This window comes from Phaenicophaeus curvirostris, chromosome 4, assembly GCF_032191515.1.
Source record: "Phaenicophaeus curvirostris isolate KB17595 chromosome 4, BPBGC_Pcur_1.0, whole genome shotgun sequence".
Lineage (NCBI taxonomy): Eukaryota > Metazoa > Chordata > Aves > Cuculiformes > Cuculidae > Phaenicophaeus > Phaenicophaeus curvirostris.
The window spans coordinates 13,577,140-13,600,444 of NC_091395.1; the positions used below are offsets into that span (position 1 = coordinate 13,577,140).

At 37.1% G+C, this 23,305-nt stretch overlaps 1 protein-coding gene across 7 annotated transcripts in view; it reads right to left on the bottom strand.

Annotated features, from left to right (window-relative positions):
- The window catches only part of INPP4B (inositol polyphosphate-4-phosphatase type II B), a 323,774-nt gene that overhangs the window by 154,078 nt on the left and 146,391 nt on the right, over positions 1-23,305 (bottom strand). For 6 of the 7 annotated variants that reach the window (XM_069855285.1, XM_069855288.1, XM_069855287.1 and 3 more), the window contains 2 exons: positions 22,716-22,834; positions 20,766-20,882 (listed from right to left, as the gene is read on the bottom strand). In XM_069855285.1, the coding sequence (XP_069711386.1) occupies positions 20,766-20,882; positions 22,716-22,834 (236 nt within the window). Of the gene's footprint in view, positions 1-20,765; positions 20,883-22,715; positions 22,835-22,983; positions 23,066-23,305 lie in introns of those variants that run through there. The other variant, XM_069855292.1, reaches the window with a different exon arrangement.

The window sequence follows — 23,305 nt, forward strand, 5'->3', positions numbered from 1 at the left end:
TTATCAGAAACACTTTGCAAATAAACTATGGTAGGTGCTGAAGGGAAATAGCTACCTTGCCCAATGTAAAAAGAAAACCAAAATAATGACTGACATGTTAAACCTGGAAAGGATTTGGAAATGTAAACCATCAATTAATATAAAATAAAAAAAAAACCCAGAAGCTAACCCTGCATGTTAGACTCTAAAGAGTAAAACAATACTGCAAATGTCAAGTGTCTCAAATATACTGAAGGAAAAAAGAAGCAAAAAAACCCAAAAAACAACCACCCTGACTCTTAGAATTCAGACTCCAGAACACCATCCATTCTGATTCAGAACTCCGTTAAAGCAGTTCCAGATCTTCTTTTTCCTCAAGTCCCATCAGTTCAGTGTTTCACACTCTTTATAGTTAGTCTTCTCTGACACCAACAGCCTGACAAGGACAGTGGATGTTCTAGTTGGCATCTTATCAAAAGCTTCAATTATTGTAGATCAATGCCAATAATTTAAGATTTTGTCCTGATTTTGCATCTCCACTGACTGGGTGACTGTTTCACTGATGGTTACCACTATATATATATATTTATACATATAACTATAGTTACATATATAGTTATTAGAAAAATACATGCATACATTAAACAGATCAAGAAGACTTAGTTCTATTTTCCTTCAGCCAGACAACTGATTTTCTAGACAAAGGAATGCAGTAGCTCTTACCTTCTGGACTTCAATAAAGTATTAAACATAGTGCTTTTCAAAAAATTATTAGTCAGTTGAAAAGAAATTAGAGAGCTTAACACACTGGCTAATCAGGAAATGATAGAGTTGAAACAGTAATGAAAGTTCATAGAGACTCAGTGGCAGGGCTAATTTTATTTCAGATTTTCACTAAAAGCCATGGCAGAGACCGTAGAAGCTTTATAATGAAATTTAAAAGGCAGACTCTATAACAAGGAAAACCGCAATGGGATACAGAAAGAATTACACATGGAAGATCTGGGTAACATAAACATATTAAGTATAAAGTGACGCATTCTATTAGTAACAACTATCACTTCCCTTACAAGGTAGAAACATGCTAGTTCAGAAAACATAGCCACAAAAATGGCCTCAAGCTCCGCCAGGGGAGGTTTAGGCTGGACATTAGGAAAAAATTCTTCACAGAACGGGTCATTGGGCACTGGAACAGGCTGCCCAGGGAGGTGGCTGAGTCACCTTCCCTGGAGGTGTTTAAGGCACGGGTGGACGAGGTGCTAAGGGGCATGGGTTAGTGTTTGATAGGAATGGTTGGACTCGATGATCCGGTGGGTCTCTTCCAACCTGGTTATTCTATGATTCTATGAAAAAGGCTTAAGCATATCATTAATGAGCAGGTTGAGTAGGAAGTATCAGTAACTTTGAAAATAGCAAATACACTTTTCAGATACATCACGAGAGGTATTTCCACTTTATCAGCAATACCATGTGCACTTTCCATTCATATTCAAGAAACAGGGTTAAGGATGCTGGTAAGAAAGGTGAACCAATTTTAGGTAAAAAGATGAAAATAATTCAAACTTCTTTAGCATCAGAAAACAAGAGCTAAAAGGAGATACGATTATTTTAAATGAAATGTGCATTAACATCAAAGGAAGGAGAGCTAAGGTAGTATTCCCCAGACATTAAAATAAGGCTGCTAGAAATTAAATAGAGAAAGATGACGGACTTTAGAATTTCATGTTCTTACTTACACTTAACATAAAAGACACACACTGATCAAATATATAAAACTCATTGTCTGGACACTGGATAGTACCAAAACTATTCAATAACAGATAATCTTGTGACTCAGTATAATTCTTTCTCTTTCAGAAAAAAATTAGTTTTCAACTTAACCCTACTATGAAGCCTGCACCATTTTTAACCACTCGACCTGTGTACATTCAATATTCCGTGGGACAGATTCAGACAAATCCAAATACTGTTTGATCCTGCAGTGCATGAATGAGTATGAGTATTGTCCTGATTGTAATAGTTACAGTATTGTATCAACTACATACATCCTTAAGAGCATAGGACCAGTGTTTTATCCCCCACACACAACTCAATTCATTTTTTTTCTTATCGAGTCTCTTCTCTCTAATTATTTTAAAGAGGAATTAAAAAAAACTCAAAACAACTAAAACACAAAATCAATGCCCTCAAGAATCCCTGCACAAATCCAAACCACCACACTCAAGCACCTAAAAATAACTACCTATTTTTAAAATTATTAAAAAATAGTACTATGGCATACATTCACACTGTCATAATAAGAGAATCCTGCATCAAAATCCCCATATTACTTGGAAGAGTTGAGCCTTAAATCTTTATATATTTAGCCTGAAGTCAGTTTCAATGCCCAACAAAACTCAGAGAATAAGAATTTCGAAAGGACATGCTGACAGAGCTGAACTGTCACAAATGTATTCTCACTGCTGTATTAAACACTTAATTTCCTTCACAGTGGCCCTGTACAATAAAGATTTAGAAGCAAAGGATCACAGACTTTCCTGTGACTTTAAAAACAGGAGTAATGAAAATATTGTCATCATCTCAGTTAAAAAGTTGAAGGGCTAAATTCTTCACTAAAAAACAAGGACACAGGCTGAATCCAAAACTACTAGCTGCCTTTAACAATTTTATTTATTAAAATCCCTATCACATATTTGCTATTGCATCACCTCTTTGAAAACAAGTCTTCACTTTTTCCAAGACTGAAAAGTCATTTGAATTCAATGCACCTGTTCTCCCTGTTCTGCATGCTCATTTCAATTTTAAGACAGTTTTAACCCACTGAACTAACCATCATCTTCCTCTCCAGAAAGCAAAATGAAACACAGCATTAAGGCACAAATTGTACACAGTATAGTAGAAAAAAAACCTAAAACAAACCAAACCACAAGCTTTTGAACTGAGCAGTTCATTTACAGAATACAGAACACATTATGATACACTTTCTAATGGCCAAATTAAAAGGAAGTTCAACAATATACTTCTCTCCAGGCATAGAAGTCAGAATTTTGTAATAGTAACAATCTGTGTGTTCTACTACAAAGAAAGGCAAACAATTGTAGAACGACTGAGATTAAACACAGCGATACCTACTCAGTTCCCCACCAGAAACGCAAGTGAAGCTACATATCTCATTAGCAATGTTTTGGAATACAGGCCAAAATGTTTAAATGGAAACAATCTGTTCTGCAGAATTACTATTCCATTACAGTTGTGGCAGCTATTTTCTGAAAATCATTTACCTTTATGCCATGTCACTGAATGTCTACAGTCCTGCCAGACACAGGTTTCCAGGTTCTACATTCCCAAGGCTCTCCAACCTAGTTTTCAATCCTCATGCTATTTATCTCACTGTATGCTTCTCACATGTTACAACTGCATTCAAGCCCAAGTTCCTCCTCCTCTTTTTTCAGGGCATATAAGCAATCTAACTTAATTTCTTCCACTCGATTATATGAAATAGTCATCAAGGCTAGGACTGGATGCTGAGACACCTCTGTCCCTCAGTCTGCCCAAAGATTCCCTCAAAACATGTATTATTTTGTAAGCAAAGGTGCTGACAGATTTCCTCAAGTTGCTTCAAATGTGCCTAAATAGATACAGGGAGACCACAACTCAAGCAGCTAAAAAATGAAAAATCAGTTGCCTAACTTGATCAGAATCCATGCAGCAGCCCACTCGCATCTTTAGGTGTATAAATATCTCCAGTCTGAATATCTGTATGAATTCAACACATAAGCCTTAATATAAACTTCAGTGGAAATTATAATATGAAGAGGAAAAAAAAAAATAAAACCAAAAAAACCCAAGTCACGCTTGATTCCTGAAAAGCACCTTAAACAACTCAGTACTGTTCCAGACTCTTTAGCCAGTCCAGCATACAAACTGTGACTTCCTCAATGACTACTATAGCACGAGTAGCAACAGTCTAAGTAGGTTAGTTGCATTCTCTATCTATTAAGGGAGTAACTTTGTCATATCAGGAAAATGGTGCTTCTTCTCACTCCCACCTCAGCACTGATGTGGTCTATCTATGCTAAAACACAAAAAGTAACAAAGTGACATGAAACAGAGCCTGGCACAAATTACATACATCTAACTCTAGAGGTGAACAAAAACAATCTAAGAATCCACTCTAAATCTTGGCGGCTGCACACTGAAAAAAAAAAAAAAAATCAAATGAAATCCATGCCAGAAAGTTCTCTTTTGTTCTAGGATAACACATCTTGCACTTTAAAAGAAAACCTAACAAAGTAGGACCTTGAAACAGAGGCTGTCACAAACTATGGAGCCACTGAAAAGAAATAATTTTCAAAGCACTTATCAGAAATATAGACATTTTCTAGCAGTCCTAACACAGCTGACTAAAATCTATTTGTGAAGTCCTTAGCTCCCCTGTCAAGTCTTCCGAGCTACTGCTCCTGCACCACAAGCTGCCTGTAATACCAGCTGCCCCAGGGCAAGGGAGAGACCTGGCAAATCCAGTTGAATTCACTACTTAACTCTCCACGTATCTGGAACAGAAAGATAGAAATTCCTACAGCAAGTGAAGTGAGTGTATCAAAAAATTCATAGGGAATTTGACAATTTCCATAAAGATCAGTGAGGCGTTCATCCTTCCTTTTGCTCTCTGCTTTATTCAACAGTTTCCTCCTTTCCAGTTAAGGACAGAGTGCTGGTTATGTGTCGTCCTATATCTGAAAATGCTAATATTCAAATTCAAAAATTCAAATATTATTTCTGGACACATAATTACATAAGTTTTCATATACATTTACAGTACAGAGAATTTTTAAGAAGAAATTTTCAGACTTAAATTACATCCAGAGTTCAATTCAAACCCTACAAAATTACTAACAGCTCAGGGGGTGAAGGGTGAAAGCAACTTGTAGTAATGTATTGCAAATGTCATTTTTCCACTATAAAAGCCACTACGATTAATATTAAGACTGCCAGAAGAATTCAGTTACACAATGTCATTGCTCATTCTGGAAGCATTTTACTTCAATGCATCCTTGCTCATTGTGTGGATTTACTCCTGAAATAGAAGCCCAGTTCCTTGTGTTCTGGAAACGTTATCGGTTCAAAAAGCTACACCTTCCTGTCTAAAGCCTCACAATACCTTCAGTAAGGTATGACTTCAGCTCTTATCTTTAAGCAGAGTGTAGTGTTGCCGCCTCTTAGTCAAACAGTCGTTAACTCCAGAGGTGAGTACATATAATTTAAAACCAAGTGTATTTCTCTCTCCTTCTAGATAGGAACTACATTCACCCATGACAAGGGCGGCTGTTTCCCTGGTGCAGTTGTGCCCTGCAGATGCATCATCTGCTGGAGGTCTGACAGCGTACCCAGGACAATACCACAGTCTGCAAAATGCTTCTTTTGAGTTCTAAAAGCATTGCACGTAAATTCAATTTACTGTTATTTGTACAGGTGTGGATAGGTCACTTCAATCTAGATATTCTAAAGAACTCACCTGCTTTTTAAGCTGAAAGAGGAGAGATTTAGCTTAGATATTAGGAAGAAATTTTTTACTGAGAGGGCGGTGAGGCACTGGAACAGGTTGCCCAGAGAAGTCATGGCTGCCCCTTCCCTGGAGGGTGTTCAAGGCCACATTGGAGGGGCTTTGAGCCACCTAGTCTAGTGGGAGGTGGCCCTGCCCATGGCAGGTGGGGGTGGAACACGATGATCTTTAAGGTCTCTTGTGACCCAAATCATTCTATGATTTCCACAGAGTCAGCACACTAACCCATACTACACAGGTTTGTCTAAGCTCTGAAGTTGTACCGACAGATCAAGAATGAAAGGAAAAGCACCATGGTGTTTTCTCTAGATACCACACACACCACGAGTAATTTCCATATAGCACTGACAGTCTGAGTCAGACTTAGAGCTTGGCTGTTAGAAGCAACATGGGCCGCATCCTCCGTCTTATTCCAAAGACATTTCATTCTCTTCTAGCCTACACATATAATAAGGATTAATGCACAAGTGAGTACAAAAAGGTTGCCGTTAAGATGCAAGCAGAGAGACAGCACAATTGGCAAAACTTTGCAGTGATGCTAGACACAAGATGCAATGTCATAAAAACAACCACAATTACAGGTTACTAACATCCTACCATATCTACAATATCAAGATAATTAACTGTTGCCATGGCTTTTATTTTAAAAATAGGATACGTATGTGGATTTCTTTAGAGTAACAGGGCAGCCACTGTCATTTCCTGCATGTATATTTTCCAGTCAATACATTTTTGCAAGTTAACATGCAGCATCAAAATACTCTGAACATAGTAATATTTTCATAGAACCCCAGAAGAGACAAGTGGGAGTATTCAGTACAGGGTGCAAACAACTCTGCGTTTGAACTAATAGCACTAAAGAAATACTGCACACACTCCCTCCACTTTCAGATACAGACATTAGAGAAAAGGATTGATTAACAGATGTGGTAAAATTTCAACTCTAGATCTGAAGCAAACCCAACGTAAGAATAAAAGACCTACTTCAATTTTCCTCTCTGCAAATGGAAAACTTAAGGAGAAAAAACAGTTAATGAGTGGCTTTAAGAACCGAATACATTTAGAGATAGAAAAAAGCACTAGCTGATGTTGTAGCCTACATATCAGCCTTTTTTCTTTAAATATCCTGAAGTTAGTTTCTAAAGACTTAGACTTTTCTACAAGACTATGACTCCAAATACACATACAGCGTGTATGACTGCAAATACACATAGGAACTGTTCTATTAACAAGTAGACCTTAAATGCTATTCAGAATTTCAGTACAATTTTCGTATTCATAGAATTACAGAGCCATTAAGGTTGGAAAAGACTCGTAAGATCATCAAGTCCAGCCATCAGTCCAACACCACCATGCCTAGTAAATCATGAAGTGACACATATACACATTTTTTTAACCCCTCCAGGGATGGCGACTCCACCACTTCCTTGGGCAGCCTGTTCCAATGATTCACTGCTCTTTCAGTAAAGAAATTTTTCCTAATATCCAATCAAAACCTTCCCTGGTGCAACTTGACACCATTTCCTCTCATCCTATCACTTGTTACTTGGGAGAAGAGACCAGCACCTGCCTCGCTGCAACCTCCTTTCAGGCAGCTGTAGACAGCAATAAGGTCTCCCTTCAGCCTCCTCTTCTCTAGGCTAAATACAGCCAGTTCCCTCAGCCACTCCTCAAAGGACTTGTGCTCCCCAGCTTCATTGCCCTCCTCTGGACACACTCCAGCAGCTCAGTGTCCTTCTTATACTGAGGGACCCAAACTCTAACACAGTATTCAAGGTGCAAATATTCCTTAGGATTTTGTTACAATTGACTCTACAAACAGAAAACAAGTCAGACCACTGAACAGCGCACACTGCTCGTTTAGACCATGGGAGACAAACTCCAGTCTTTTCACCCAGCTTATAAAACAAACCACTTAAACACTATCTTCTCAGTAATCTGAAAACTGGAAGGAGGAGGAAGAGATTAAAACCGAACAACTTAATGCCTCTTCTAAAAATGAATGTAAAAACTTCATGCAAATGCTTTTATTGCTCTGATCCCAACCCATATTCCAGGCTGCGAGCAACACCCTGCCTTCAGACTCCCTGCCAGCCCAAGCTCCAGAAATTATGCCATGTGGAAATTTTGACTCAACCAGTCAGCTAGGCCTGGCAAATCTGAAATACCATCAGGCCAAGGAGCTTACTAGTAACAGTCCCTTTCCTCCTAAAAGCATTCCCCAAGCAAACAAAAAAACCCCAAAATAACAACATTTCAAGAGAAAACAAACATAAGGGGAACATTCTCGGGCCTTTTTTCCAAATAGCTAAAGGCTGTTTTGTCTAATACCATCTTTTAAAATAGGTTTCATTTCATGGAAGACAAGAAAATAAATTAACTTTAGAAATTTGAGCCAAAACCCAATGTCACCTCAAAACCACTGCATTCTTTGGGAAGGTGAGGGTGAATAGTCTTGCAGCATTAACATAGGCTAATATGAGAGAAAGTGTTTATCTTCTTAAAATAAGTTAAAATAATAATACTAATAATGTAGTTTTATTACCTTAATAGTTATCACAATGTTTCACCCTTTGAAAGAGGCAACTTGCATATTTCATTGAAAAATTAAGTGGCTTTAATAAAGTATTATAGAATTTTTTCTCATATTTTGAAGGACTAAATTTGAATGAGCCAGGAATAAATCACATAAATGAGAAACAACAAATAAAATGAAATAAAGTTACTTGCAATTACTGTTTTCATGCAGGTAAGCAAGCTACACACAATTCAATATTCTCTGAATATTTTATTTGTCTTAAAGATAGTAAGAAATACACTTGAGTGACTTATATTGTGCTTGCTAGTAATGTCAGTATACATTGGCTGAATTTTTCAAGGTAAATAAAACAAAGTTCCATGTTTATTAAGACTGAAACTGAATTTGTCTCCCTCCCCAACTTTCACACTCAACATCAAATATAAAAACACATTACAATTTATTATATCCAACATTTCTATATGAGCAACTACAGAAAAAAAATGACACTAACACTCAACTTGAAAAACTTGGGCACAGGGAACAAGAGTTGCAGATATACAGTGTAATTAAATTAATTCTGGAATAGCAAAGAAATTGTAGGGCAACGCATGGTCTCCTGCATTTTACCTGAGCCTTGCACATCTGTCATGCAGATTTTTAGTCTTTGTTTTAATCATATTTTTAGCCAATTCTGTATTTTACTCTACAAACTTGAAGACAAAGATGTACTACCTTGAGGCTCCACAGCAGTGGTGATTATTTCACCAGTAACTCCTTCATGGCCATACATGCACGATTACTCTTTCCAATAGCTCATGTATTAAAGCCCACTTCAGAGATCCATCTCTATTTGTACACAAACAAGCAAATCCAGCTTTAACTGTATGCAAACCTGAGATAAAAAGGGGTGGGTTATTAAGTTCTTCATATACCAAGGTTGGGCCATACATTCTACTTTAATTTCTCTGCCTCTGTATATGAATTTCCCTCCCCAACACTTTGCTCCTGTCACATCCCTACTCATCTTTTTGATCAGCCAGCCAGTTCTCATCTCCCACCCACCATGTGGCCAAATCAAATTTCAGCAGCTATGAAACAAAACAGCCAAACAAATTACTTCACTCTGGTGCGTCACCTCAGATCACAATAACAGGTCTACCTTGCTATGCACTATTAGGTTGGTCCACCAGAACACATGTGAAATCTCAGATCCTGTGATTCTTCCCAGTGTGCACTTTGGAGTGTTGGCCAAACACTCATCACGTCTCTTCTCCTGCATTTCCATGGCTGTGTATCAGTGGAGAAAGTCTACACGATGTTACTGCAAAGCACATCGGCTCCATAGTCCAAAGGTTGCTTCAGAAGCTCACTTTCAAAATAAAATTTGTTTATTTCCAGGTCAAATTCTTGTTCTCTGGTCACTGGGTGGTCAAAATTGTTGAGAAACTGCTACACACACCTAAACCACAGTTAATTTTATCGTCTCTCAACTAGAATTCATAATGTTAAAACCATCCAAAAATGGTTTGCTTTCTCTTTATGAAGAATTTTCCTTTATTTTATAAAATAAAGCTTTGCTTTTTATCTCTAGTAAAACTATGCACTTTGTTTCACAGCTAGAACTTTTTTCCCAATCCCTTCATTGATATTAAACTAGTGACCATTGCTAGATTTGCTAGATAAATTGTCTACCTCATCTGATTTCAGACAATGCAACCTCAGCTGTGCAAAGGGCCAAGCAGTCAGGATACAAAATACCTGGTCTTAAATAGTCATGGGCTATAGTGCTGAACTCCCATAGTCAGAACCAACCACTTCCATTTTAACCAAATATGAAGTGTAACACTGTGCAGGTTAACTTACAGCACCTCAATAAACTGCTGTAAATGACAGCCACTCACTAAAAAGCAAAGAAATTACTGCCCCTTCCAGGTGTAGTAATTCAAACACATCAAGAATTATAACAGAGGAAGTGTTTAAGCCATGCAGTTTTGTGAAATTCACTATGATTGTATCGCAGATATTGCAAATGCAGAGAAAAAAAAAAAAGGGAGCAGGAAGCAGGAGAGGGGGAACAAATCAAAATCAAGGCAAATAATGGTTTGCTTTTTCAAACTAGATGATGTCACTTTGCTTCTTGTTACTGTCTCTCCAACTCCTTCAACAGATGGGTTTTGGAGGATAATACTGAAGACAGACAATAAAAACGCCAGTATCTTATTCCTGTGGTGTTTAACGCTACTGGAGTGAATAGGCTTTGTGTTTTCAGATGGATGTACTGTTGATTATGATGTTTCACATGTCTAAAATCCGACACAGAAACTTCAAGCCCTCTGGTCCTTACTACAGGAGCTTGTTCTTGGAGGTAATGAGCTCCTACCTGAGCAACACACCAAGGAGTAAGGGAAAGGAATCCACCTCTGTACTGCTACAAAACACCATGCACTTGGGGTAATTCTAGATCAAGACAGATTTATTCACCAGGAGAAGACTGGTAACTGATAAGGCCAAGGATGTCATAATGAACAATGAAACTCTGGACATAAGACTCACACAGCATTGTAGGTATACAGAAAGAAGTATTTCAGCAAGCCTCTCAATGGAACAGGGTGTATGTGCCTATACTTCAATTTATACTGCAAGGACAGTCTTTCTTTTGTCATACCCAAGTCTGAACGCCATTCGGGCACAGTTAATTATTCAGAAAGTTCCTAGTCACAAGGGTGATGTTATTTCAGAACAGAGTAGCAATAATTGCGCAGTAACTGTCCAGAGCTTCTACATTCAGAAATAATTTCTTGAGCAAGAGCCTTGCAATTACTTCTTTTTGAAAAGCTGCCAAGTTATTCCCCAGGAACAGAGGCAATGAGAATCTATAGCTATAACAAATCAAGGACCTCCATGCTCGATTTCACTAAGGCAGCTGTCAAAATCAAAGCCTTCCAAGCATCTCAAAGACATACTGACCGCTGCCTTCTACAGGAAATAAAACACATTTGTCCCACATGACGCTAATTTTCTGTCTGGAAGCAGACAACCCTGTCTGAAGTAATCTTGACAGAGAAATAGTTTTCCCCAGCCAAAATTATGAATCGGCTTTTTAAGACAAAATGGATCCATACAACTGCTCACGGTACAGGTGCTGTTGCAATTAAAGGAATTAGCTTTTATCTCTCAACACATACGCAAAAAAGTTCAGTACTCCTGAAAGTTTCTGACACTCCTAGTAAAACTTCTGAAGTATCAAGTAGGGAACAAAAACCTGAGGAGCTGAGATTCAATGCTGCCTCTGGCCCTGCTTGAAGATTTTGGTGGAAGTAATACAGACATGAACTTACTAGATAGTAATATCTGCATAATTTTTTGCTAATAGATCCAGGAGAGATCAAATGATACATTCCACTCTTACTTCACAATTCAGTGACAACTGCCCATACTTTTACCACACCAAAAACCCAAGAAATGTAGACAACCATATGTACCTGTGAGAAACACAAAGACGACTTGAGCCTCCGCCAGAAATGACTGTACACATCAAGCCTTATCAATATAATACATACATCTTCAAAAACTTGTCATCTTGTCTCACAAAAATGCATACACTAGATCTGGTACAAATATACCGCTCCTCGGACTGTATGACAACATGTCTGCTTATCAACTTACACACAAAATGCATTTTTCTAATTCCTTGCCCAGTGAGAGCCCTCTGAATTTCACTGGAAGACAGTTCAGGTGTAAAATTGACAGTTAAAACTAATACAACCTTCTTTGCTAATTGGTATCTGTGGTTTTGCTCTAACCTGTAACGTTACCTTGAAAGCACTATGAATGATTAGAACAGACATCTTTTAAATACCGTGCCTTACTGAAATATGCTGAAGCCTGCAGAGAAAGCCAGGGAAGAAAAACAAAACTAGGGGAAGGTACTATACTACTATGGGGTACACATCCTCTAAAATTCAAATAAAATACAAAGCTATTGTTTTTTCCCACTCTGAACTGGAGATAAAGAAAAGAAAAAAAAAAAGACTTAATGGGTTTTGGATAATTGGGACTTGCACCTTTTTCATTTCACATTAGTGAGACTGCATAGATGATAAAGGATTTGAGGATAATAAGACAGCAAAAATAAACATGAACAGCTGCATGGTACTGTTAAGATCTTCTACTATGTTTGCTTAAAAATACCATGACTGTAACAAAGAACACCACAAAAAAAAACCAATACACCAAATTCTCAACACCCCAGAATGCTGAAGGGGGAGGAGAAGACAGAAATTTAAAAAAAAAAAAAAAAACAGACTAAATATAATCATACCTAAATTTCTTGTGCCAGGGACTCCTCAGTAATGATTCATGATGTAATAAATCCAAGTTGAGAGAAGTCAGTTTACTCCTCAGTGAAAGGTAACCTGTTTCATAAACCACAAAGGATCCTAACACTCCAAAGCATATGATACTTGTGTTCAATATAGCATTTACTCTGTACACTGAAACCTTAGTTCAGTTGTAGATGTTAATGATGTTCATTCAAATTTATGCTGATGAAATTTTTCGGCAGCTTCTCCCCACCTCCAAACTTGGGTGATATACACACTACAAGAGAACCCAATGCATTAAGCTGTGACCACACTACAGGCTGCATTTGTCCTTCCTTTACCTGGCTTTCCAGTCATCACTAAAGCAGGCTGCAAAGTTTTACAAAACTACATGTCAGAAAGCAAGGGATTTTGCTCCCTTTATGATCACACAATCCACAGTGAACAGATCAAAACAAAATCCTCAGTTCTGGCAGGAAGAAAGCCAAGCATGAAGAATTTCAGCCACATGAGAATTTGCTTCTGTAATATACTGCATGATGATTACATAAGGAGGCTTTGTTTACTGTAAAATTCAATGATACGTGCATTTCTAATGGCATTGGAATTCCTAAATGATTACACATGCCCTTCATGTTTATTCATCAAATATTTAAAGTACAGTGTAATACAAAACATTTAACTAGTTCACTCAAAGTGATTTATTATGATCTTCTAACAAGAACTTGCTTAAGAAAAAGTTTCTCATACATCCAATGCGTATGGTTCTTTATTTTTAAGTATAATTATTTGCTCAGCTTTCCTTTATAAGCTCAAAATTTCAAATGCAAACGTTTACTGCTACAAGCATATCCACACCTGTAAAGAACGTTTTTGTGAGTCACATGGGAAAGAAAAAAAAAACTGTTTTGATTGATTTTTTTTTTCTGTTTTCAACCCCCAAAATTTGAAAACTCTGCTTCCAAAACTGTTTAACTGCCTGTTTTCATAACATCAAAGTGACAGCAGACTCACCTGTTTCTATATACATGGATTTCTTATCATCTTTTCAATCCTTACTGCATCTCATTATACTATATATTATGCCATATTATACTACATATTTATACAATATGCTATATATTTTTGCCACCAAAGGACTAGGTTTTAAACATACCATACTTACTATTTTACATCAGTATTTGAAAGTGCCTTTCTATGAAGGGTGATGGTTTGGAATACATGAGAACAGGTATGTGTGGTTCTCAAGATGCTAAAAAATTAAGATAACAAGTATTATAAAATAAAAATAAAAATCACATCAGGAAGTCCATTAGTACTGAATTGGGAAAACTTCTCTATTTGAGAGAAATAGGAACTCCTTGATGAAGATAAGGGAGCAGAAGCTATACTGTAAATGTCGATTGATTTATTTATTTCAAATACTTAACACAGTTTCTACAGTTAATTAATTTATATTAATGTGCAATCTTGGCTGCAAGTAAAGGCAGAGGCATGGACACTTTTTCCTGTATTGTAAAGACAATTTCTTGTAATAGAAATAGTATTCTAAAGCTTTATTTGACAAACACACAAAGAACATGAAAAATTAAACAGAAGGATCTCATAGTTCTGACTTTCTCAAGCAGTTTAACTTATCCACTTAAAGTTAGAAGTGCATCTACATCAACAAGACAAGCATCCATCTTCCAGGTAAAGAAGGTACAAAAAATGAGTCCAATGAATGAAAATGGAGCTTTCCATACTGGAAAAAAAAAAATATCATCTTAAATCTTCAACTTTTTTTCAACCTGCAGAAGTGCCCCTCATTTATGAAGTACCCATCAGCTGCTGGTAAACACATCAACTACAATCATAGCAAGTAGCTGCAGCTAATGGTAAGCACATCACTATTTTCTTGTATGTCAATTCCCCTTTTGTACATTTTGGAGTTTGTGCTGTTGTGATGGGGTTAACTGACCATTAACCTGACAAAAAAGTTAAATTGCCATTAAGAATCCACAAATCTTATCCTTTGAATCATTCAAACAGTGCCATGTTGCTGCACTGAGCAGAAGGAAATCCTTCGTGCATCCTACAAAGGTAGTTGTGGATGAACAACACATTTACAAGCTTTTTGGACAGTGCTACAGAGATTGAAACAATCATGCCTATGTTACTGAAATCCTCAGCTGGTTAAAATAAAATCTGCATGGAAACGTTATGTACATTTTGGCTCTCCTATTTCTAAGCAATTTTGAAGGAATTCCTTTACTTTTTCACATAATACAATGGGTCTTAGCACTGTGTGGGTTTAGAGCAGACTTCCAAAGTGTTAGGTCTTAGAACAAACATTTGCCTTTGATTGACAAAGTAGAAAAGGAACAGAAAAAAAATGGAAAATAACAAACAGTAGATCACAACTTTCCCCAAAGTAGAGCAATAGGAAGAAGTTGGTCTCAATTAGGAAAAAAATAATAGTAAGAGAAAACAATACGACGAAAAGTGTGATGCTTTCAAAGAGAAATATTTTTGCAAAACCAAATCCTCCCATTGAATTTTCAAGGGTGAGGTGCAAAGAGCAGTCAGGCTACAAATGGACTTTTAAGTTAAACATACCTGTAACTTTCTTGGTCTTGACACTTATCCTCAACTCTCACTAGGATAGATAAAACCTTCTTATACTCTCAGCCACTTCAAAGAAAGACTTTATTTTGATCTAAGCCCAAATTAAAGTCAGCCATTTTAATTTCCCTTTATGTATCCAGACTTTTAAAAAATACTGAGAAAAACTGACAATTATGTTTTAGGTGCATTCCACATGCAGAATACAAACCATCTCCCCCTACTGCAATAACTCTAAATAACGGCGTTTAGTAAGACGGTACAGTTTGATGTACAAGGAAAACTGAATCTATCATTAAGTATATATTACAAGATATTGAAAAGAAACATAACTACCTGAAGCCTATTGTAAGTATTTCTGTGGGTAGGACCACGGCACTGCACAGTATTGCTCTATTAAGAAGAAAGAGATAAGAGTTTCTAATTTAAGGCAATATTTCTCTACAAATCTTACGGAGATGACAGTGAAGAGAACTTAGAAAATGAAGAATTCAAAGTGCTTTTTCTTCAAAGTAGAGTGCTTGAACACTGTTTCACATCTTAAAGAAAAAGAAAAATAGCTTCAGTTTTAGTTTTCACAAGAGTGGAAGAGTAAGAGCATGCTGGTACGGGCGTAGTGCAAGTAGGTGTGAACAAGCTTTCACATTTGTATCTGCTAATGCATTTTGCATACTGCTCTGCGGGGTTCCTAATATACAAGCCACTGGCCTCTTCGGCAGGGATGGCAAACCACGCCAAATAATGTGGTGGGTTTGTGTTGCAGATCGATGTCCAGAACGGAACGTGGAATGCCGTCGCTTTGGATTTGGCTTCACAACTGAACTCAAAAGCCTCTTTCATGACAGTCCATCTCCATTTCCCACTCACCCCAGTGTGATTCAGTATGAACAGGAATACTTGCAATACAAAAACACAAAGAAAAATGTTCTGTACGTTTTCATAGTAAGCAAGTTTACTAGAAGATTCATATCTCAACAGGTAAAAAACAGACAATTTGAAGCCCAAATACTGTAAAACTGTCACTTTATAACACATGTCCCCATATCTAAAACTGATTTGCTAGCCATACTACTCTTAAAATGAAAAAAAAAAAATCATCTGATTTTATTCTCAGTGATAAAGAGAAAATTTGTGAAATAACAAACGCAAGACCAGACTGTAGAATGTGCAGTGATTCAACTGCCTTGTATAGGTCAAATTTCTCCTTGCACTCAGAAGACAGCATTACAGCACTTGTTTATAGCTTCAATATCACATGTGAATTCTAGTAGTTATCCATCCAAAGGAGATTATATCTACCTGCTGGTATCTAAAATAAACAGCAAAAGCAACCATCAAGCCTCTAACTCTAGTTGGTATATGAAGCTTCTACTTTTGAAGCTCCTCCTCAAGCTCCCTGGTTTCCATGTCCTCCTAAAGATAAGGGGAATCTGTGAAGGATGCACAGAGATCAGATACAGAAACTTTTCACCAGGTACAGAAAATTGATCCTGTCCAGCACTTCTCCATATGCAGATCAAAAGAATGGGGCCTGACTCACTGAACGTCATACCAGAACTTTACAACTTAGTTTACCTCGATATCTACAAATGTTGCATTTAAACAAACACAGCCCTGTCATACAAGATGCAAATATTTTCAAACCTACTCCACAAAACTGAAGCTGTTGGTGTAACTGCACTAAACCAACACAAATCAGAAGGAGATGCAGCAATGGAAGAATCGATCTTGGAGAATAAGAAAAAAAAAGCCTCGCTGTGGCTAAATGTTACAGTACTTGCCTAAGAGTATAGCCACATTGCTCTAAGCAACACAGTTCAGAATACTTGTTGCAGGACAAGCTGACATATTCTAAACAGAGAGCAGAAATACAGCTGCCTCCCAAAGTAGTCAGTACACATTCCCTCCTCTAATGTACCACAAATTAATCTATTTTGTATTTTCTGCAGGTCTGTCAAGTGACAGTGGTACCTGACTTTTGCTAAGCAGTATTTTCAAAAAGAATGAATTCTGCTGCAGCTTTAAAACTTGCTAGACCAAACCGGGCAAACCTGCATGCCTTTAGGGAAAATATGAATAGCATGCCTATGCAAAAGTGGTACAGAAGTAGTATTTTAACAGCATATGAGCCTCTAATTCCAATTTTCTTAGACAATGACTTAAAGAACAGGTGCCACCCCAGCATTAACACAAAACCCAACTTAAAAAAAAAAAAAAAACCACATTAAAGACAGTGCACTCAAGCCGGTGAAACAAATTTGCTCATGGCAATATGGGAAGAGAATATTCCTGATGTAGAAACATATGTCACTGTACATTTTTCAGAATATGGCATTCCCCACTGCTGTCTATGCATGGCTTCACTAGATATTTAAGTTGCATTTCATAAATACACTCTAACTTCTTTATTCTAAATATATCAAATTAGGAATAACATAGTCTTCATTAAGAGTTTATTTACATGAAAATGTAGAGTAATCAATCACTAACTTAGGAAGACAAGCCAAAACAAACAAACAAAAGAAACGCATTTCATTATATTGAAAAGCTTCAATTACAGAAAACCTGAGACGGCCAAGTTATAATTATGATTAACATCAAACAGACACGCATAAGAAGTGAAAAGTGCAGTTAGAACATTCAGTGTGTTGAGCAGAGTGAATTTGATACCAGCTGCACAGTACTTCAATATAGTAAGTACTTCTACTGTGCTTCTTATATAACCTAAGTTAAGTAACAGGCAAGTGTGAAGTTAACTACCTACTTTCTGGTATAGAAATTCAGGCATTGTAAAGTTATTTCTACACCTTTTTTAAAAAGGGCAGCACAAGTAGCACGCCAGCAGCGCCAAACCCCAAAATTCTGGTAATATCTCACTGTGGAACACCTCCTTTCACCTTAGCATTATGAACTGCGTGCACAAAGTAAGCTTATCTAGTTATTTTTGTATTATAGTAAAAATCCAATGGGTGTGAAAATGAGAGCTAATTCTCATGTACAGACAGAGACAGATTTAGGCAAAAAACCAAGAAATTGCTTTATCCTGTGATGCACCCACTGCCCTTTCCCCGCCTTCTCTACAGTCTCCTATTTGTGGCAGTAAAACCCTGCTGAGTTTAATTAATGCATAGAATTCACTTCCTCTGGTTTCATTTTAATTACAAGAGAAATAAGAAAAGAATAAGTATACATTTCAATTGCAGTATGACGAGGGATATTAGCTACTTTGAACTGTTTAACTGAAGTAACTGGGAGTAGTGCAGCCCTGATGTTGTGGGAATTCTTATTAGCTTAGCTTTTTGCTGTATTTCTGCAAAATATTTTGCAGTCAGATACAAAGTTTATTCTGCCGTTACTTGCACGAGCAGGCAACTGGTCTAGAAGCTTGGCTCAGAACAGCAGCACATAGCCAACAGCCTTGGATTCCCCTTCACCCACAAGTGTATCACCCATCTGTTTGGAGGAACGCTAGGGCTACGTGTTGCAGCCGTAAGCTGTGGCAGCAATTTTCGAGGACCAAGAAAGCCAGCTTTATTCATGCCTTGATAATCAGAACTGCAAAGTCACAGCACTCGGAAAAAGCTTTCTGCCAAAGGGACCCATCCCACTTCTTGGGTCATGAAGCAACTGTGGACTGTGCAGCTGCACCTGTGCTGGTAATGGTATCAAGCCACACCTCGCTTAAACCTGGCTTTTATGAACCTACATACACAGCCTCAGACTCTGAAAAAGTGACATCAATTAATAGGAAAGTGTTATGGCTTCTATTTATAGGAAAGTAAGTTCAGCTTTTTAGCTTTATCACTGATGATATTCCAGGACATAAACAGAAGTCCAAATACTGCCACAAATGAAGATGCAACCTCGGTGGCCCAGGGTCATTCACACAAGCCCCAGTCTACGTTGATTTAAATCTTACAGCTTATTTACTTTTTCTTGCCTACAACCAGTTTTTAAAAGGCTGAATATTTAAAAAGGCCATTTGTATATAAAGCAGAGATGAAATTAACATTTTCCCCTACCAATAAGTACTGTAAACTATAGAGATAGAACGTTTCACATAGGAATCATGCAGCTGCTATGACAAAAGAGAAAGTTACTCTCTCTCATTACTTATAAGCTATGTTAATGGGATTCTCTGGGAGAGAATCTAGTCCTGTACCACAGTTGTAAGGAACAGTTATAGGAAGTTGATTGAAGTTTGCAAAAACTTATCAAATTTTATTGATTCTCTAGGCTAGACCTTTCATATACATCTTGTCTGAAAAAAAGGCAGTATATAGGTCTGCAAGTAGATGACAGGAGTACAGGGATAGCTCTAAAAATCAAGTCCACTTTTATTAGCTTACAGATAGAGTATTATTTTCCATCATCTGTCAGTCACAATAGAAACTGGGAGGAAAGGGACTGACTGAAACTCCGTTTACTCAATCCTTTTATCTGTGCACAGGTGGCGACTCTACCGAATAAAGAGCAGATCCCATTTTAAGCCTCATAACCCAAAATGAAAACATCCACATTGTGAAAATGTGTGAACATTCCTCTTCTTCAGTTCTTCTTAAACAGAAAAAACCTTAAGTCTATAAATTGAGGGAAATCCAGATGCTGTGTCTAAAGTATTCCACATATTCCCATTAAAGAGCACAGTGAGGAGACAGATCCAATCTGTTTGCTCGCAGAAGTCCAGAATTTAAAGAAACATATCAACCATTTTCTACCTTAAAAAAAAAAATAGAGCAAAAGAAAAGAAAAAAGAAAAAAAAAGTCCTCTAAACATACAACTTTACTTAGGTAAGCAGCTCAAGACAGTCTCAAGTTATTCAAGTTTTAACTTTATAAATTATGCCTTTAATTTCCTTCTTATAGATAACAAACACATGCAGTCATGACAAGAGTTTCTATGATCTTTAATAATTTTTTGGGGGACAATTACAGATACAAAAAGAGCAATTCAGCTGATTAAATACAGATGTCATGGGCCATTTTTGATGCCCAAGTGAAAACTATCAGCTGAAAAGTATCAGCTGGATTCCAGCTGCCACAGAAGAAAAACACAGATATCCCATAGGTCCTATGACACCTTCCAGCTCTGTGAGGTTATCTTAGGTCACCTGGAGCATATGAAACGGCACTCAAGGTCTATATTTGGCAATTAAATCACTCAAATAGTCCCGCTGACTTCCATATATCCTCAAACAAGTAACTGATTCTAACGTAAGAAGCTGAGAGCGTAATCAAAAATGTGCATTGGAACCCAAAAACATTCACCTTTAGCAGTGGCACAGAAGATTTTTGACCTTTACAAATCAACAATAGCAGCAACCACAGGGAAGGTGTGGTACTATCATGCAAGAAATTTAAATAAAAAATTATTCTCTCTCAAACACCAGGTTACAGGCTCTATTTACAAAAATAAAACGTTGTCAGATCCATGTATCTGAAATATTATTCATAATGGTGTTATCTCAATCTATTTCAGAAGTTCTCTGCCATCCAAAAGCACAAAAGACTAATCTCTTACTTGCCAGGGATATTTCTGCCGATTCACGTAACCAATTAAACAATAGCAAAGGTCCATCTTAAATGCATGGTTCTCAATTCTTCAATAGGATAACAGAAAATGAAGTACCTTTTAGGTATAAGACAAAACCAAAACAAGTTCTACATAAACCTGTTTCCCCAATTCTCAAATTTGCTGAAGAGAGACAAAGAACAACATGGCAAGAAACTTAATCCTCATCCAGATTTATGCAAGAAAGAAAAGCAAAGCACTTACCATGTCCTGAGATTTATCTTTGACATCATAGACTGTTAGTTTTATTTTAGTCTCCTCATAGATGGGGTATTCCGGTGGGAAAGTCACACCAGTCAAAAACAGTGGATCTCTTGTACCCTGTGTAACATGAGTAAACATTCTGTAAGGGAACAGCTGTGCAATGTGTAGGTCACCGTTACGGCTGTACAGAAACAGGGGGCTCTTTAAAAGAAGTTAGCTTTCCACACCAGAGACATGTGAACAGCAAAGTATCACCCAGTCAATAGGAAAACACGACAACTTTAAAACTTTGTCAGGAAATTTTAAAAAAACTTTTGGAAAGCTTTTTAAGGGGAAAAAGTGTTAAGAACTTCTGAAACGGAGCCTAGCAACATGTTTTTAAACAGCTCAGCCAGCAGGTATTGGTATCTGGAAGACAACCTGCAACAAACAAACCCTTTCTTTCTCCTACAGTACTTTCTCAAAGTATCGCAATTTCATATTCATTTAAATGAGCTAAAGGTATAACTTAGACACATGTACACATAAAAAAAAGACATCTTCATTAAGTCACAATAAAATGTCTATGGAAATATTCTAGACATTAAGGATACTGATTTGTGGGGCAAGGATTGCAATGTCCCTCTTTAGGCAGTAGTGGAGTATGACAACATTCCTGTGCTTTGTAGCATTAGGATTATATCTAAAAGCTGTACACAGAAATAACCATATCATAGCTTCAGATATACAAACAATTAAATTAATCATAAAATATAGATTATCATTTCTTAATATTTAATTATATTTAATTTCCAAAGATGAGCAGGCCAGTATCCTTAAGTTTTCTGTTAAGTAAAATGAAGGACCTTGCACAATAGATATAATTTCTCTTGAAGAAAATAACTTTTCTGTGTCCTTGCCCTGTCTCCTCCAGTGTTTGCCTATGAAGCTGAGAGCCTTGACACAACAAATTTAGGGATTTATACAGATCTAGGACATTGTGTTAGAAAATGCATAAACTTATATTTAAAAAAAAAAATAATCAAATTCTATTCCATCTTCTGCACAACATTGTTCCAAACAGTCCGCAATGAAACATCCTGATCAGAGAAGAGATATTTCAATTAAGCAGTTTCAGGATGGTTGATGGCTGAAAACAACAATTTAGTTATTGTTGGTTGAAACTGATCACACAAAGAGTTAATTAAATATTCTCATTATATTTAACAGTTAAAACCAGCCTTTGATAAAATCATACATGTGTTTACAATAAGACTTCTCTGTTCTTAAGGAGTTTCTCCAGTAAGTTAAGCAAGTTCACCTACACTGCCTGCTCACGCTTGATTTTCTCCATCATCTATTTTTTTGTTTCTGATGCTTACAGGGCAAAGCGAAGACAAGCAAACTCAGACAACTTCTACGGTAATATGTGATGCAACTTACTAATTGTTTCATATAAAGTCACAGACATTACGTAAACACACTCTTTGCCCTAATTATAGAAGTAGGCTATTTTTCAAATTGCAAGTGTCAACTTAGTAATGTAAAAAATGGAACAAGAAACAGGTAGGATAACAGACCACATAACAAACCTATATTCTTCTGTAATTTAGAAACACTTTACAAACTTACTGTACCCTTAATTCAGCTTTAGTTTGCATTGCGTTGTCCCTTCATAAGAGCAACTATTCCCTTTGCCATTCTAGACTTACGTCTGGAGAACTGGCATATTCTCTACACCTCTGCGTGGAACAACAGAGCTTTCATGAAAAGCCAAGTTCGTTTCTAACTGTTTATCCTGGTTAAATGCCAAGAAGTACAGTATGCTCCTAGGTATGCTTTACTAACTGCCAGAGCGTACACGTCTTCCCTAAGACTATGTGCTAACTTGTTTTATTTCTTATTCAGTTTCTATGGAAGAAACGAGCAATTCATTAATCAACATGTTAATTGAATAAGAAAGACTCTCACCTCCACGATTTCCGTGCTTGAATATCTCATCAGAATGTGCTCTGCTGGATGTACCACCGAGACTTGTATAAACGTATTCAGCTTCCGATCACGGGTAGCAGCCACTAGATCCTTGCATGCTGGAGACAGTACAAAATAAAAATAAAATACTCAAACGAAAACTCTGGGAAAGCACTGTCACAGAACAAAGCAAACTACGCTCTGGCTCCAGACTATATCTCTAGAGACAAGCTGACTTAACAGAGGAAGTCCCTTGGAAGTAACTTACAGAAATAGGAAGTCACATGCCGCACAACTGAACTGAGATTTTGTTTCCACTAAAAATACTGCAGCTTCTGCAAAGCTCCCTGCCAGAGGCTCGTTGGCTGTGGTATATAAATGTGCGTGCGCATACGCACTCACTTAGACACACTGCAACGGTAGGTAATTTTACATAAGCATGTATTTAATTTGCCACAAAAACCTCCTAACTCAGTTTTCTCGTTTGACAGTTTTCACAGTACACAACCATTTTAAACACAAAGAGTTAAATGCTATCAGTGATTAGGTTCGTTTACATAGTCTCATACCACATTAGAAACTTTTTAGTA